General features: G+C 35.9%; 1 protein-coding gene across 8 annotated transcripts in view; it reads left to right on the top strand.

The window, feature by feature from the left end:
* Positions 1–18,674, top strand: part of LOC131551817 (MAM domain-containing glycosylphosphatidylinositol anchor protein 1) — a 225,058-nt gene that overhangs the window by 164,225 nt on the left and 42,159 nt on the right. For 7 of the 8 annotated variants that reach the window (XR_009273829.1, XR_009273830.1, XM_058794968.1 and 4 more), the window contains exons 12-15: positions 10,081–10,255; positions 11,414–11,437; positions 13,127–13,279; positions 14,689–14,850. Coding sequence is in view for 6 of the 8 variants with exons in the window: in XM_058794968.1 (XP_058650951.1) it covers positions 10,081–10,255; positions 11,414–11,437; positions 13,127–13,279; positions 14,689–14,850 (514 nt within the window). In the remaining 2 variants the exon portion in view is untranslated. The remainder of the gene's footprint in view (positions 1–10,080; positions 10,256–11,413; positions 11,438–13,126; positions 13,280–14,688; positions 14,851–18,674) is intronic. The other variant, XM_058794969.1, reaches the window with a different exon arrangement.

Genomic DNA, 18,674 nt, shown 5'->3' with positions numbered 1-18,674 from the left:
GAATGTGGGCTTGACTCCTGTTGCACGTTCATACTGACAGTATTCTAAACACAACTGTAAGCTGCTGTGTGAACAATACATTTCGATGTAAAGTAAATGCGGTTGTCAATCCCAAAAACTGACAGTGTGAATGTAGCTTATATCTTGAGTATAAGGGTATTTTGTTTTACTGCACTGGCAGATTTTGTGACTTGATTTTAACTTGTTTTTTCTTAACACAAGAGAAATATCTGCCAGTGCAGTAAAACAAAATACACCCATATTAAAGATACATTCTCTGAAAACAAGCCTTTATATGTTATGTAGTGTTATTTCTCAAGTAAACCAGTCTTGTTTTAAGCATATTTTAACTGGAAAACAGGTCAAAACAGTTATGCCGCCTTTAATATACAGTACTTTCTTTTGGTCAAAAAGCATCTCAAGTATCCTTCATGAGGAAGGCAATCCCATAATGCATTACACAAGCTGAATGAAGAAATCTATGATTTAGTACTGAAATTAATTGAAAAAAGAAATAGATTAATTCAATTAAAATACATAATTTGTGTGTTTTATGTATTTGTGTGCTTTTTAGAACCAAATTCTATTGCAATCAATCACATCAAGCCAGCTCACTAAGACACGGACAGAGCTACTGTTTAATCATTTACACGCAACGTTTCGATTAAATAAACTACATCTTTGAAGCGTTCACTGGGATTCCCTCCACCTCCCATGTGTCCTGGTGGAAATCTGGCCACCCTACTCAACAAACAAACACCCTCTAAACATCTCGGGACGACCCCGGCAGCGATGGCGGTTGGACGGGAGCGTGTCATCGGCACATTGACGTTCCCTCGCCACAGAAACCGTGTGTGCTTTGTGACTCTTCATCAGATTTTTTGATTCCGACGTCCTAATCATCTATTCATAGAAACCTGGCCCAGAGGGGGGCGGCAGGAACGGAAGAGCGCCAATGAATTATGGAAGGAGGCAGGAATCAAAGCGAACGGGGAGGGGGAGATTAGCCACTTGTCTTTGTGTGCATGAATAGCTAATCTTCCCCTCTTTAAAACCTTACCTTAAGTAAGAGTCTACAGGGACCAATGAATTAACATCCTGACTGCAGCAAACGTGCATTAACTTTTATGAGTGCGAGCGAGCGAGCGTGTGTGTGTGTGTGTGTGTGTGTGTGTGGTGGAGAGGGAGACAGATTATAGATGAGCTTCTCAGTAGACTCAGTTGAGTATATGTGCATATTTGATCATAGTAGAATAACAATGAATGTCTGTGTGTGAATAGTGAAATATAGTTCATTCCGTTTGTGTGTGAGTGTATCTATACGGTCAGGACCGTGCGTTGGCGTGTTCGTCTGTGTATGAATTTGTCCAAGGTGTGAATGTGCTGTGCTGTTTTGCAGTGGTAATGTGGATAAATGTTTTATAGATGTTGCTCTGAGAATTGTAGACAAGAAAGGGAAAAGAGAGAGGGGTAATGAGCTGAAGAAAGCAGTGCCATTGTTTCTCAAAGAGACGAGAGCGTTCAATACAAAGAGTTTCAGTCTCTAACTTTAGAAACGTCTCTTGTTACTCATCTAGTATTGGGACAATCACAAGATATATGCTCGAATAGAAAATAAATGAGCAGAGTAACAAGCACATACTTAATATAGAGAAATGATAGATCATCAAGTAGTTTTTTTGACACGTATTTAGTCGTATTCAGACGTACTGTAAATGAACTGTCAAACATAAGTCACTTTTTATTGTACTTCACATGCTATGTAACATCTCACAACTTTACTTGCCTTTTTTATTAGTTGTTTTTAAAGGATTTTATTTTTGCCTTTTACTATTTGTCATATTAAATAATTTGTAAAAAAAACATTTAGATTTTTAAATCTAATTATTATAATTTAACTATAATAATAATAATAATAATGATAATTATTATTATTATTCTTTCCACTTTGAAATCAATCAGGGATGCATAAGAAATTTCATAACAGAATACAGTTTTTTTTTTTTTATAATTTTATTTCTGCTTTTGCCTTCAGTCATAAAAACAGAACTAATAATAATAATTATTTTTATTATTGTTGTTTTTACTAATACAATACATTTTATATGCATTTATTTATTAGAAATACATTTTGTTTAATTTTGTTTTGTAATATTTTTTTTTTTTTTTGTCAGATTTATTTATTTATTTTTTTGCCTCCTTGGAGAAAACGCCCCTACATTTGTGCACTCTTTCTTTCTTTACTTAAACGTTTTTCTTTACCTCCATCACACTTTCATATAACAGGTGCGCAGAGCGCTTTCATTTCCTCAGAACTTTTCAAAAGGCGAACAAGAATGTTCTCTCGTTTCTGAAATGAATGCTGTGTTTTCAGAGACCGCAGGAAACACCAAGCCTCATTTGTAAAGCTGCGCCGCTTGTTTACCAGTGCGGAAAACTGAGTCCCTCCAGAATAAATGTACGCTGAGTAAGATGAGAAACTTTCATTACCGATTATTATTTTGGGCTCGTTTTTCACAGTTCGCTTTTTTCCATCTAACTGATGCTAACAAGCTAAACTCCATATTCAGACATTGTTGTAAATTTGCTGACAAACGACAAACCCAGTTTAATCCTTTAAACACGCTCTGTGCCATATGTTACTCAACCACCGGAGACTCAAACAGCTGTCCGCATCCGAACCCGAGCACCGATGACAGACCTCCGATCAGTGGGGTGAACCACCTCAGGGGAGAGAGAGAGCGAGCGAGCGAGCTTGAATACATTTACACGTCTTTATTGAGCCGTACCTGCAGGGGGAATCCTGCGGCAAGAGAAGCGCGGTTCACAGGCCTCTGCTCACACCTCGCACACCTGTGATATTACGAGAAGGTGAGATCTTACAGCTGTGTGTGTGTGCGTGTAATATATAAAGCCCTGTGCGATTTGATGTAACTATTTTTGCTAGTTTTGCATGCTTTAATGATTCAGTATGTACCATATTCCTAAAGACCAGCGATCAAGATCCAGACATGTAGACCCGTCTACATGAGTTTTTTTTCAGAATTGTATGTATGTGAGTTTGGTAACACTTTAGTACAGGGACCAATTCTCACTATTAACTAATTGCTTATTAGCATGCCTATTATAAACATATTGGCTGTTTATTAGTACTTATAAAGCACATATTCTGCATGACCATATTCTACATTCTTAATCCTACCCAATACTTAAATTTAACAACTATCTTACTATTAATAAGCAGCAAATTAGGAGTTTATTGAGGCAAACATTTCATATCAAGACTTACATTATCTTAATTGATTCAGTTGATGTATTTGACCAATGAATGCCATACTGTGTTTTTATATGGTTAGATAACTAGTTCCCTTCATAAAGGTTAAAATATATTCAAATAATATAATAATTTATTTCTGCACTGTAAAGAATTTCAAGCGGTTTCAACTAATTATTTAGTAACTAGTTCCACAGAAATTTTACGTTCAGTCGATTTCTGACTTCAAAATGTTATCTGAATAGTTGTTTTTTTAGTTGGCTCAACCTTTAGTGAACTAGTTTTATAGTCCATTCAACTAAAATGTTTTAATTGGTCAAACATTTAGAAGACTACAGCAAGTTATGTCAATTAAAATGTAACCGTTTACTCCATGTGTTTTATATGTTACCTCAACTAAGATTTATTATTTGGGCATCATAAGAAATTGCTGGGGAACTACATAAACATATATTTTTATAGTTTAACAAAATTATTAAAAATGATTAACTGGTGTTTGTCAATCACTAAAAACACACTTTACAACACACAATAGCCTTAATTTAATAACAATCTCCATTTATAACATTGTTCATACAAACTAAACATACAGGAATGAAGAAAAAAACATCACCTACATCTAGGATGGCCTGATGGTCAGTAAATTAACAGTATGTTTTCATTTTTGCGTGAACTATCCCTTTAAAGCTCCAGTTGACAAACATTACATCTGTAAAACAACTGCAAAATTCAGTTTAAACTGTTTAATTAACTAAGAAAAAACTAAAACAAGCTAATGTTAGCAAACAAACATTTACAAATATTATTATTGTTCACAATTACATCTTTAAAATAAGGGAGAAGTCAAAAAAAAAAAAAAAATTCACCAGGTTGCAGTATATAAAATCAAATAAAGTCACCTTTATTTACATAGCTCTTTATACAATACTGATTGTCAAAGTAGCTTTACAGAGTCAAACAGGGAAATAGTTTGTCAATAATGCAAGAGGACATAAGTCATTTTTCCAGTTAAAGTCAGTTAATTGGAGATTCAGTGTTGACATCATCCAGTTCAGCTCTCTTCCAATAATGTCTGTGCAATCAACCAAGTGTCCCCAAATAAGCAGCTGCAAGGACCCAAAACTCCATCGGTGACAGAGATTGAGTAGAAAACCTTGGGAGAAACCAGATTCAGTCGGGGGGCAGTTCTCCTCTGGCCAGACGAAACCAGCATGGCGTGGTTTAATTCTAGGCTGCAACATAGGTCAGATTGAGCAGAGGACTTATCTGGTTCTCATGGTCTTGTCCTGATGGCCAATGAGGTCTTCGGAGGGGATCTGTCTCGTTGGTCTCATCTAGTTGTCCTGGTCTCCGCTGACTGTCAAGGTCATCTCTAGGTCCTGATCCATCATCTGATCTGGATACAGACTGGATCTGGGTGGCTATATCCTCCTCGGAATAAGAATGAAACAGACTAATATTAGCGTAGATGCCACTGAGAACAATAAAGCACATTATAATTGTAGTAAAAACTCTAAACATTTACACACATTACCTGGAATGAAAACAATAAACTCATAGTCTTGAAAGTACACACACGGTATGTAGTTGCAGTGGAGCGGTCTGGTGTTTGGTGCCTTGAAAGAACTGACTGGGTTGCATCTGAAATCTTGCAACAATGACAAAGCACCAAGGAAACCTTTGGCCACACCCTGATGGAGAAAGAAAAGTACATTTTAAGTTAAAAAAATTAAATGATGCCTTTTAAATAATTTACAATGCATCAATATCAGTTAATTAAATTTGTGATGAAACAGAAGTTGCAACCCTATTTTTTTTTTTTTTGGAAGGGAGCTGGTGCTTTTGATGTTGACTGGATTTGTAATAGAGCATGTACATTTAATTTTATAGGGCTAAGTTACCTCAAATAGCAGAAAAATAATATCAAAATATAACGGTCCTGTCTGTTGTTGATAAATACCAGTAGTGACGTTTTACAAATTGATTAATCAGTTGGTGTTTACTGAGCCACGGTCTTTCCCTGTGCAGGAACTCGTGTGCACCATCTAGTGATTCACTTCCTAGGGAACTGACTGAGACGCTTTGAACGGCCTTGTGAAACGATTCAGTTGTTCATTCTCATTCGGAACGACGAACTTCTCTTCCAAAGCGCCTTCACGAGACCAGAAACACTGTGTAATCCGCCTCGTTTGAAAAGAACGATTGACTTATCTAACGCCTGAACTTGACATACAGGCGCTCACTCAGGCGCAATCTCAGTGTTGGCTGGATTTGTTTTTATTAGTTCAGTCAAACATTGGTATTCTGAATGTTGAATGGATTTGAAAATAACCATTCGTTTTTTAAATATATTTGGGCAGACTTAATATAATATGTCTTCTCAACTAAGCACAAGCAATACAATTAGTTCAACTTAAATATTTTTGCCCTTCCAACATTTTTTTAATTGGATTTTTTACAGTGGACATAGCCTTCACCTCACACACAGCTGTCTTTGTCCAGCTTTCAGATGCAATCCAAATATCAGTGTTTGCTCTTCAGACAGATTTATCTATCACCCGCAGCATCTTTAGAGGCAGAGCTGATAGGAGAGAACGAGAGATGTCTTTATATTGACCCAGCATGCCCTGCTACAGGTCAACATGTGACAAACCAAATTATGTCTGAACTTTCACTCCTTGACATGCGGTGAAACTACAGCTCTTTGCGATCAGGTCTTTATCAATACAATGATGCTGTTATTGTTGACACATATATGTGTTTCTTATATCCAAAAAACAACAACAAAACAGGTTTATTTGTAGTAGTCAGAGTTATGACAGTAGCCCCTGGTCTCTTTTAATGGATGTGTGACTGATGAAGAGGACAGGAAGTAGTATATGTACCGATGACTGATACATTACCAGGTGTGTGGAAACAAGTAGAAAAGAACAAATCACTGAATGAAAAAAGACATTTGGAGGTGAAAGATTGTGGGAGTGAGTACAGGCTTTACATCTGAAGTAATATAGTGAAACATCTTAATAGTTTATTTGTCCACACTAGGTAAAATGCAAATTTTTTACATGGCAAAATTCAGTTGCATGCATATTTTCTGTATTTTTATTTGTTACTAGCTGGTGTTTGACTTTTAATATTGTTATTTTTTTATGTTTTATCCATTTAGTTGGTGATCGGGTGGATAACCTTCCTCAAGTCATCTCGGTCATTGATAGCATTCTTTAGGTCTTGTGTTCGTATCATTCTTGACAACGTCCAATTCATTAGGGCCCATTTGCACCAAAGATGATAACAATAATGATAAAGATACAGTTTTAAAAAATTGTTCTACATGTAAAACAGTAGCAGAATCCACACCACATTTACAAAGATAATGACACTGACAAACAATATTGTGGAAATCACTTTTTTTTTGGTTCCAAACTGCTTTAAAGAGCTTGAGCTTTTAAAGCAACAGGCAACAAAACTGCAATGTGCTTAAAATAAACAGAACATTACTGTGTAAGTGGATGGTAATATTCTGTAGTTATCATTCCAGTTATCTTTACACTTGAAATTCTTGGTTTGAACGGACCTTTAAGTTTGGTTTTCCTCTTATATGATTTCCTTCATTCTTCTCATTACGTGGATGAAATATGTAAGCTTTAGCGTTTAGTGTTTCATACAAACAAATCATTGATAAATATTACAGTCATATTATTTTAAGAGAGCTGAAATTTTGTCGTTTTTCAATATTTATTCAGACAAAACAAGAAATGAAATGAATTGATTTTTTTTCTCTTTATTTTGCAGATTTGTGGACCGATGTGAATATGATAGGAGGGTTTTTTAATATTGACAAAATAATCAGCCAGTCACAGTGATGTGATATGACTTTTTGTCTGTTTTGCATTATATATTATTATATATTATTATATTATTCTCTCATCTTATCTTTTTTCTTCATTAAGCACTGTCACCCGTCCCTTGGAGAAAACACCCCTGGTCTTTGTGTGTGTGTGTGTGTGTGTAGGAAGTGTGTGGTGATTTAGATGAGGAGAGATACACAGCAAATTCCTGTTAACAGAGAAGAGCAGCCAAGCAGACACAATTTATCTGTGACTTTTACAAGGCGCACGTTTGCGCAAGTGTGTGTGTTGGATACGGCTGTTAAGTCTTGGCATGCATTGTGTGGGCTCAAGTGGGTTTAGTGTTGGAGACGTGGCGGTACACACTCCATGTTGCCGTGGTGAACAGCCCAGTAACAGGGGTTTACGGTGGCACTTAATTAGATAGATAACAAATGTGTTTGACCTTCACTAGCCAGGTTAACATCACAGTTACGCTTCTACTTCCTGCCTGTAAAAGGGGAAACAAAGGATGAATTGGAAGCTTCACACACACACACAAACTCATTCATGTATGTAGTGTTTGGAGGGAATGCAGCGGGTTTACCTGCTGCCCGGGTCTCCATGCGGAGCTGAAGATAATTTCTCATTCCATTGTGCACCGTTTCCATGAGGCTGCTGCCATGTTTCCCATAATTCCACATGGAAAAGCCTGGACTGCCAGAGTGCCACTGGCTCTGTGATTACCACACATCCTCCAGGAGTGAGAGCTGAACTGGAACAGCTCACTGCACATTCGTTTCATCTAATAAGATAGAGCTAATAGTATGAGATATTATCGGTGAAGGTTTCTGTGGTACCAGATAGAACTGCAACCTGTTCATTTGAACGGATGGGCTAAATCAAAAGCTAAATATGGCGAATATATATATTAGCAATATATTTGGCCATTTTCCATATGGAAAAAAAAGCCATTGTCAGATATATTTTTAAATCTATTTAAAATGTACAAAAATGGCCAAATATATTGGTAATACTGTATATATTTTTAAATATAAATTTATTTATGTCCAAGATGAGGTTCCTTAAAAAAATTGATTTTACGATTGCAAATATTTTTACTTTTTAGTATATATATATATATATATATATATATATATACACACATTTAGACTGAAAGTATATTTTATTTTATTTACAGCATATATTAAGCATATATTTTAAATACATTTTGGCCCAGATTTTTATTTCCTCCCTGCCATATGGGTTGCAATATTGTGATAGAGATAGAGATACCTCCACTGTTAAACCATGTGCAGCATTGTTCATTTGGCTATAAACAGTTCAACTACCTAATGTTTGCTATACCATTCCTTGAGTCAACAATGAGAATGCAATGCTTTATATACAACGAAATCAAGCTTGCATTTATGCAAAAGTTTGCATTGCATTAGGCGCAAGTGTTTGGACTTGCATAGAGTGTTTTTTTATAAAACTGTATTATGCAGCAGTAAATGCTCTCTTTTACATGTAAAGAGACTACATGTTCAAGGTAAAATCACAAAGCTCAAGCAAAAAAAAACAAACACACACAAAATGCTAACGTTTTGCTAAAGTATCTTCAGAAAGGCCTCAAAGCCAGCAGCATTCAGAGGCGTCGTGAGATGTCCCATGGGAAAGCAAAGTACCTCAAAGTAGAGAATGACAAGTTGATCTGTTTCACCAAGTGTTCTTAGTCAGCACACTGCTGTTGTGCCTGAGGAAAGACTTCTGAACCTTCTTACAGCGGGCGGCTGGATAGCAGCTGACCTTGCACTCAGCAAATCACTGCACTGAGGGCTTTCTGTGGTTTTGTGGAGGTATAACTCTGTGTGTGACGCAACCAGTTTCCAGCGTAAATTTTCTGTCCTCTCTGAAAGTGAAGTGCTTATGGTGAAAAGTCCTATGGTCAGAAGAGCAAGTGTCTGTGTCCATGAGGCCATTGACATTTCCTCTGTCTTCCTCTTCTTCCTGTTCTTCCAGTTCTGCTTGTCTTCAGTAAATAGTTACCATCCAAAATGATGTCAGAACTACTAATGAGACACAAAGCTATATGCGTTTCATTATTGTTGGATGAATCTGTTAAATACCAGCTGAGGAATAATGGTAGGGCTACATTTGGCAGTGTTGTATCATTATTGTTCCATAAATATTAGAGCTTAATGATTTTTTAAGTGACTATAAATGCAACTTTTTTTTTTAACAAGGTATAACTTATCCATATGTTGTACACAGATGGAAACACAGAAGACATAAAGATATAAAAAAAATAATTATTGAAAAAGTATAAAATGTAGTAATATACATATTTAATGTATATACAGTACCATTCATAAATTTGGCTCACTAAGCTGTTGTTTTAAAAACAATACTTTTGTTTGGCATTAAATTCAAATGTGGTGATAAAAACATTTATAATTTCACAAATAAATGCAGATTATTGAACTTTCATTGAATTTTATAAATTACACACACACATATGTATATATAATAGCAATGATGTTATTATATGTACATTGCAATAATATGAGGACATGCATTTATACTTTTACAAATAAATGCTGATCATTGAACTGTCATTTTGAAAAAAATATATAATGGTTTCCACAAAAATGTTAAGCAGCACAACTACTTGATAATAATGAAAAATATTCCTTACTGATTTAAGGTGCAATGATGTTACTATATTTCAAGTGCAATGCTATTTCACAATATTACTATTTTGCTGTATTTTTTATTAAATAAATGCAGCCTTGGTGAGTTTAACAGGCTTTGAGAAATGTAAAAACCTTACCGACCCCAAACTTTTGAATGGTAGTGTATATGATTTGATATGTTAAATAAAGATATTACATGGTATTTAATTAATTTAGACCTTATTTAAATCTTGTCAAAGCACGATTAAACCATTAAACCCTTTTCTCTCTTGTGTGTTTGCAGAACCGACAAACGGTTTTGTCCAAACAGATCACCACTAAAGAGCCATTGAAAGGTGTGCTGATGTCCTACACGCTGACGGACTTGCGTATTCCCCTGTCATATGAGGTCAGCCTCACTCCCATAACCAGCTTCGGCACCGGAAACACAGTCACGCGCACCATCCAGTACTCCGAGCGTAAGTCACCTTGCAATTACACACCATACAGTATGCAAGATCTCCGTTGTCCCATCCATTTATTTTTAATCCTTTCAGGTAGGTAGTATAACATTTTTGATGCATTTAGATGTTTTTATTTTAAATGGCCAAGTGCAAAGCATAGCTGGGCTAGTTGTGGAATGAGAATCAGAGTCAGAATTGTTAAAATCCTCATGAATCCCATCAACAGAGGTCATACATTTCAAATGTGAGGTTTCGCTTTAGGGATTATGGTAAATTGAGATGTCAAACATGTGGCAGTCATCGTGTGGAGCGTTTGCTGATGGCTACAGAACAGGCCAGCAGTTTCAGCACCAGAGCTGAGTCTGGATCTCAGAAAGTGCTGATAGAATCTAATCCCATTGGATAGTCTTTCAATCTTCAACTCCCAATCTCAGCATTACTCTAACCAGACCAACCTCGAAAAAATGGCCAACCTTTAGATTAAATGGCCTGCTTGGAAGATATGAAACCCTTCTTCATGTCTACACAAAAGTTTGTTCCAGTCTTCTAATTTGATTGGCCAAGTTTTTATTAAATATAATAATTGTATTGTATGTATATGCATAAATAGTTTATTTACATTAAAGTGTTTGGTTAAATATATGTATATAAATGTTATTTACTGCTATTATTATTATTATTATTAATGAATGAATACTTTTTTTAATGTTCATTAAAATATTTGGTAAGATATATGTAAGTAAATGCTATCTATTTTTATTGTTTTTAATAAAAATGTTAAACAAATGTTTTTATTAATTCTTTTATATTCAAATATTTTGTAAAATATATGTAGATAAATATTAATTATTGCTTTATTATTAATTATTCTATTTAGTACAACAGTATATATCGTTATGTTGTTTTATATAATGGAAAATGATTTAATTATTTAACTGTTCAAAATTATGGAATTAAAAAAAAACATTAAACACTATTTTAGAGCAGGTACATAAATATACACTATATATAGTAATTTTTTTAGATAAATATTTAAAGTTTTCTCTGTATAATTTTGCACTTCTATCTTCCAGCCTTGTTTGATGTGTATACATTGATCTAATTTGTTGTGTTAATTGATCCATAAGAAGGCCCTGCTGTCACTGTTTTTTTCTCATTTATTTTCTCTTGCAGCCTACACTTACCCAAGACCTTCAGGTGAGACAGTCTTATACTTTTTCTTTCTGTGATGGTTTTGTGCATGTTGTCTTTCTCTCTCCTCTGAACCGTCCTCCCATCTCACGCTTGCCCTGCCTTTCAGTTCTTCCCAATTAAATTCAACACAGTTCTCCTGGCAGCGTCAGCGCAGAGCTTTGCCAAAGAGGTACAAAGGAAAAAAAAAAACATAAATTAAAACAGACTCGAGATCAGCAGAGTAAATTGAAGAGCCGAATGCATGCAGAGGGAAGAAAATGGTGATTTCAAACCACAACTTGGAAATCGTGCATTCTTCTCCATTCAGTCGCTCTGTCTCCTCTCACACTTGGAAAATGAGTTAATCAGCCATTTAGAGTGTGAATGGAGACGTTATGGGTGACTAACTACAGTATTCTGTATTCTGTGTTTGTTAAATGAGGGTAATCACTGTGAACACTGCAATATGCTGAGAGTACTCCAGTACTCCAGAGGAACCTGTCGAGAGGCCTCCTTACATTAAACACGCCCGAGAAACCCTGCAGACCTTCTCCTCAGATCTGCTCATCAGCATTAGGCCAGAAACATACTTTACGCAAGTACGAAAACGCAGGTGTGGATGCTTAGCCATGCTAAACAGACTTAGCTGCATTCTTGCGATATGTGCCAGAAATGTCAGCCACAAAAGACCCAAGTTCCTTTAAGATTTTCCATTTTCAATGCAACTTACTGGACAATATTTGACCTAAATGAGATTAATGTCCTCCTGTTGCCATTCGAATAAGCCCTGCTGGTGATCACGGGAAGAACATAGATTACGTTCTCAGAGTCTTTAAAGTTTATTGCAAGTAGACACACTAATAAACTGTGCTTCTTATGCAGTGTTCTACAATTCAAGGAATTATTACCTTTGGTAAATAACATATAGAGTGCTTAAGGTCACACTACATGTGGAAAACTCAGTTCAAAATTCACACATGGTGAATAACAGTGAAAGAATAAGAGGATAGTTATGAGGGGAAATTCATTTGGTGCTCACCTGAGACCCTTTTACTGCTATAGCACCCCTTTCAGCAATGCTAATAAATTGTGCTTTAACATATTTTTATTATTCGTTATTACACGACTCTCTGGAATACTTGATTCTGATTGGTCAGTCAGGACATTCTAAGGTATGTAACTCCCCAATAACAACCGTCGTCTTTAGCAATGGCAAATAACACACCGTTCAACGGATGTTAGAGGCCCGCGATTCTTTAACGTCTCTTGTATCGCACCGCTGTGTTCTCTCGTTTCATTCAAATGCAACCGTTATCATCTTGTGCCTCAGTTATCGACTGTATTTACTGTTAAATTAAACCGCAGGACTTCAGTATTTACTGACGTAGGCCTGTGGTAATATTGTTGAAGTGTTAGTTTTATTTTGTACACAGTAATAGATTTAAAAAAATAAACAGGTACGGTTTTAAAACAGTTCTTCTCTAATAACATGTTATGGCCTTGTCTTTATTTATATGGTGAAAAGCTGTGTTTTTCTTTGCAGAAGCTTTGAGTTTATAGAGCTAATAAAATATTTCAACTCGATATTTTCTGTCTAATTATTTACTTATTTGGTAGTAGCTGTAAACCATCTTTATTATCGCTTATGTAACACATTCTTGCATTCTTGAACTGAAGGTTGATCTTGATTCCCTCTCATGTTTTTGTGTGTAGATCACGTGTGCGGGTTTGAGGACATTAGGATATGTGGGTTCACTCAAGACCGCAGTGATGTGTTTGACTGGACCAGACAGAACCATCTCACACAGAACCCCAAACGGTCGGTTAACACAGGGCCGGATACAGACAGGAGTGGGACGAAAGAAGGTAAAAATACACACCAATCTTTTTTCTGCCCACTATTAGAATCTGAAGAGAAACTCTTTTCTATTCAGTTCAAATATATTTTATAGCACTTTTTCAAACTCCAAAACCATCCCAAAGTACCTTTTATAGAGAATTTTGGAAACTCTTTTTGAGAATTTTGAAACTCTATAGAAAAATGCTCCTGTATTCTTGAAATTGTGAACAACAAAAGCACATTTGTAAAACCACATCAGCTTTTATTTCTTAAAGCTGCAGTCCGTAAGTTTTGCCTCTTTGTCGCCATCTGTGTTTGAAAACCTGGAATTGCAGTTATTTGCGGAATTATCTTCCGTGTTGTACTCTGGCACGGCTCCAGCGCGGATGAATCTAATGGTTTGAGGTGAATGTGTGGCAGTCACTCACCGCACCGGTGTGGATGTTTACTGTACTTCACAATCATTAGTCTACGTCTTGGAATATATGACCAAAAATAAGAATTTTCACAGGATATTGTCATCTGAACAAGTAAGTTACAAGTCTGCCACATTTGTTCTGACCAACTGAGGAAAAAAGCATTACAATAAATTGCGCTACCAATCGTGATTTAATCTGAAGATCGGTTAGCTCATATCACATCAAACCGTGCAAATGATTATTATTGTTATACTTTATTCTCAAATTATTAATGTTAACAACATCAGCATTGCGTGACAATGAGTATAGTGTGTATTAGCGTGTAGATTTCAATTTCTGTACAGTCTAATATCTAATTGTCATACCATTCGAATTTCATATTAAGACATTTTTTTAACCCAAAAAGCAAACTATGCTCCCTTTGAACTAGTTTTCTTTAAAATACAAATCCTGTGTAATCCCAGGCTATCTGTAATCAGAAGCACATTTAAAACTGGAATATAATTTAATTTCATTCATACTTGTTTCATAAACACATAATACTTTCTGGATTACAATCCGCCATCAAAATGATACATTTAATAATTCCAGCTGCTGTGAGAAAAGGCTATAAACGATGCGCCGCCTGCAGCATCCGCACATGAAAACTTCTTTGTTTACAGACGTGACGTAATGACGCAGTGCCATGCTTGAATTTCCTGCCAAAACCTACCCGTACCACTCAAATTAGAAAACATTATTATAAGCTAACAGTTGTGAATCGGGCTAAAGTAAGGTAATAGTTTTGAACACTGGCTGGTTATGCACTTGCTCAAATATTGATTTCGAATCATTTTTAACTCAAAAAAGTTACAGACTGCAGCTTTAAACAAAAAAATATGACTGTCTGACCAATTTTGAGAAAGCAGATTTTATTTAATTTTTCTGTATGTATTATTATTATTTATTTTGTGAAAGCTTCTGCCCTTTGAAAAACCTTGTGGTAACTCGTTTTATACTTTCCATCTACAATAAAGGTTACTACATGTATATTGAGACGTCGCGGCCGCGTCAGGCCGGGGATCGAGCTCGTCTTCTCTCTCCATTATATAATGTTACGGCAGCCCGAGGACCAACAGGGACCACCAGAACCCCCTACTGTGTCTCCTTCTACTATCACATGAACGGAAAACATATTGGTGAGCCTGGTTTGAATTCACACTCTGAGAAAGAGAAAAACATTTAAATTCTCGATTTAAAGTCAATGTTTGAAAGCTGTTTTAATTAGGTAAACTTATGTTTTACTGTTGTGCTCACGGAGAATTGATTGAATAGTGGAAAGTAGTCTCTAAATGACAGGTTGGAGGCTTGAGGATTTTGTTTCCCCGAAAAATCTGTGCTTGTGCATGCTTCTAACTGGAGTTTGGTTTGTCTGAAAGTGCCCTCCTCCACTGCAGCATCGGGCTGAATCTGTCAGGGAAAGTACAGTGCTTTACGAGTAGTGCTCACTAGAAGGTCAAAGACAATGAAGGACACAGACAGAGAGAGCGAAGTGATGTCATCCACACATCCATTACTTATTTATCGTGACTGTTAAAACATTAAGCTTTGTTTCAAAGTGACATCTGTCTATTCTCGCAGCTCCAAGCAGTCTTGTGTGTGTGTGTTTCTTCCTGCCGCATTTAAGCTGATCAAGCACATCATTCAGTGCCACACTGTAATAATTCAAAGAGAAAGTACATAGCACAACAATATCAGATACAATAGTCAATTTGTAATTAGATTAACCATTTTATATACAATACCATTCAAAAGTTTGAGGACAGTAATATTTTTTTTTTAAGTAATAATACTTTTATTTATTGGGGATGCATTAAATTGATCAAAAGTGACAGTAAATGCATTTAAAATGTTACGAATGATTCTATTTTGTAAATCAATTCTGTTCAAACTTTCTATTAAAGAATCCAGGAATAAAGGATCATGGTTTTCACAAACTATCATATATAATAATTATTTTTAACATTAATAATATGAAGAAATGTTTGTTGAGCACCAAGTCATTACATTTCTGAAGGGTCTATACATATTAAATTATAATAAAATTAAAAAGGTTGTTTTAAATTGTAAAAATACAATTAAAAAAAAAAAAAAAAAAAAATTGCAGTGTTGATGAGCATAAGAGACTTTTTCATCTTAACAACTCCAAACTTTGGATCGATAATGTACAGTATATACTTTTCAGTGTTGAGTGACACTGTCACGGTGCATTATGGTATCGCCTTCTATGTTAAGGAAACATGCGATCCTGCCTTAGGGGCCTTTCACACAGAACACGCTTTTGCATCCTTCTGCGTGACATTTTCATTGTTGTTTAATGGCAACATGCGCTACGTAGGCATCTGTGACTGTTGCCACTTCATGTCAGGTTAAATCAAGTTCATCTTTTAAAAATGTGCCTTGAGACCTTGTGGTCCATTCCTCTGCACTGCGTTTAGCTGCTTTTCAATGCAAGAACACTCAGGCTTTGACCAAAAGTAGGTATCTTAAAGTGATAGTCCACCCAAAAATGAAAAATCTGTCAACTCTTTCTGCTGGACACAAAATAAGATATTTTGAGGAATATTGGTAACCAAACAGTTTTGGTTCCCATTGACTTCCATTGTGTTTTCTGTCCATACATTTAAAGTAAATGGGAACCAAAACCGTTTAGTTACCAACATTCTTCAAATACCTAATTTTGAATGAGAAAGAATCCATATTAGTTGTGAGTAAACAATGTCAGAATTTCCATTTTTGGCTGGACTATGTCTTTAAGGTATCTTCTTTTCTTTTTCTTTTTTTGGATGGGCTATCCCTTTAAAAAGCAAACCCACGTAAGCCTTAAAGTTGCACCTAAAATGTGTTCTAATTAGGCAGCAGACTATGTTTGGGAGCAGAACCTGCGTGTGAAATGTGTTTGTTTATGCGGGGTGCTATATATGTGTGGGTGGCAGGGATTTACTATAGTTTGAGGACAAAAATGTCCCCAGAAATGAGCTAAATCTGACAAAAGCTCTCTTTTGGGACCTCAAAGGCATAAATGACTCATAAACGCAGTAAATAATGTTGTTCTAAAAATGCACCGTGCGCAGTGATTTATGGGTGTTCCTGATGGGGTTCAAAGATCTGTGACTATCTGGCAACCACCTGTTATCACACACTCTAGCACACACTTGCACACGCAGACTTTAATTGCTCATTAATGTAAGGACTTTATCACACAAAACTCCTCCAACCAAAGTTTCGACAGCAGACCAAAAGTTTTTTTCTGCTGTTGTTGTGTTCTCATTTTTCAGCTCGACAAATAAAGTAACCGAACTTCCTGTTTCCCCTCGCTTTTTATCTGCACTCTCTCTTCAAACTTTATCAGCCCATTAACAGCTCATAAATTGTGCTTCTCTCTCTCTTTCTCCTCTTCTGCTCGTCGCTCTCTCTGGCTGTCTGTCAGCTTTGCTTTCACTCCACCTCGTTCTCTTTACCTGTGCGCTGTGTCTTGTTTTAATGAGACGAGGCCGTCTAATTATTTGCCAGTTGCCACTCATGACACGGGCTGGGCTCGCGGTGGGGGGGCGGCTGGTGAACACACAATGTGCTTCAATCTGTTCGGCTTTCCGAAGGCATTTTGGATTCCCTGCTGCAGGCCTGCACTGTATATTTCAAAGGACATGTTTTATTAATTCCATTGCTATTTAGGAGTCGGAGAGGACAGCAGGTCCTTAATGAAAATTAAAATTGAAAGGCGAACCGCATTAATCATGATCAAAATCACCCTAGGGTGCACATGCACATAACCTCATACTCAAGCTGTCTGCTAAAGCTCTCTAACTCATCATATTTGTCTCTGTCTGCTTTAAAACGAGAGTAGGCGGTTTAGCGGTGTTTCTATTTGCCGTTAGAGTATTGTAGTGCTAGTATAAACAACTTCCTGTGACCTTTCGTTTACATCAGTGTGCTAAAATCAAGTTGGGTGGCGTCATGGTAATCAGATGAGATGAAATGTGTTCCAAAACGTAGTGAGCTGGACACTTTTGGAGTATTTTAAGGCAGAGAATCAATGTGAATGCTTCTTTATAGAGTATTGCAGGGAAATGTCAATCCCATAATGCACCGTTAAGAGCTCATTTGAACAATATCCATCTGTAATGCTGGGTGAGATGAGAGAAATGCTCGTCAAAGTCAAGTCAGGTTTATTTTATATAGAGCTTTAAACAATACCGATCGCTTCAAAGCAGCTTTGCAGTAGTAAACAAGAAAACAGCATCTGTGTCATAAAGCAATTTTAATATTAAATTTAATTATTTTTTTCATTCTTTTTGGGGGTTTCAAATTTATGTATGCATGTATGTTTGTTTTAATTTAAATAATTGAAGTATTTCAGGTTAAACTTATTTCATTTCAGATTTAAATTTAAAAGTCTTTCTTTCTTTTTAATCTAATGTTTAATTTTCATATTTCAGCTTCATTTTAATTAATGATTAATTAATTAATCGTTTTTTATGTGCGTGTGTGTGTAAAATATATAATTCACAACATCATGCAATTTCATCTAGAAAGGGGCTGTTACGGAGGATAAATGATTCAGATCAGTTCAATTATTAATAAATAATAAATAAAAAAAATAATCATTCAAAAACTCAATAAACTCAATAAAGCAGTTTAAGTTAATATTTTATCCAGTGTTTATGTGCATATGTATTTTATGCTTGTTAGACTATTATTTCAGTAGGTTAGCAACATGCTAACACAAATAAAGTCTGATGTTTGTTATTTTTGCATCTGCTTTTATTTACATCAGGACTACGTAAGGTGGTTTGCTGGTCTGGTATCACCAAAACCCCCTAAAACCATCCAAAATAAAAGACTAGCCTAGCCAGCTTGACCAGACTGGATGACCTTAGGCTGGTTTAAAGAGTTTTTATCTGTCCTACATGTGGCTGGTGGCAGTGATCTGCTATAGGCTGAATGTTGGCGTGATTTCTGC

Source organism: Onychostoma macrolepis, chromosome 13 (assembly GCF_012432095.1).
Source record: "Onychostoma macrolepis isolate SWU-2019 chromosome 13, ASM1243209v1, whole genome shotgun sequence".
Taxonomy (NCBI): Eukaryota; Metazoa; Chordata; class Actinopteri; order Cypriniformes; family Cyprinidae; genus Onychostoma; species Onychostoma macrolepis.
Note: the sequence above shows the minus strand (reverse complement) of the source record. Positions and strands in the feature narration are given on the sequence as shown.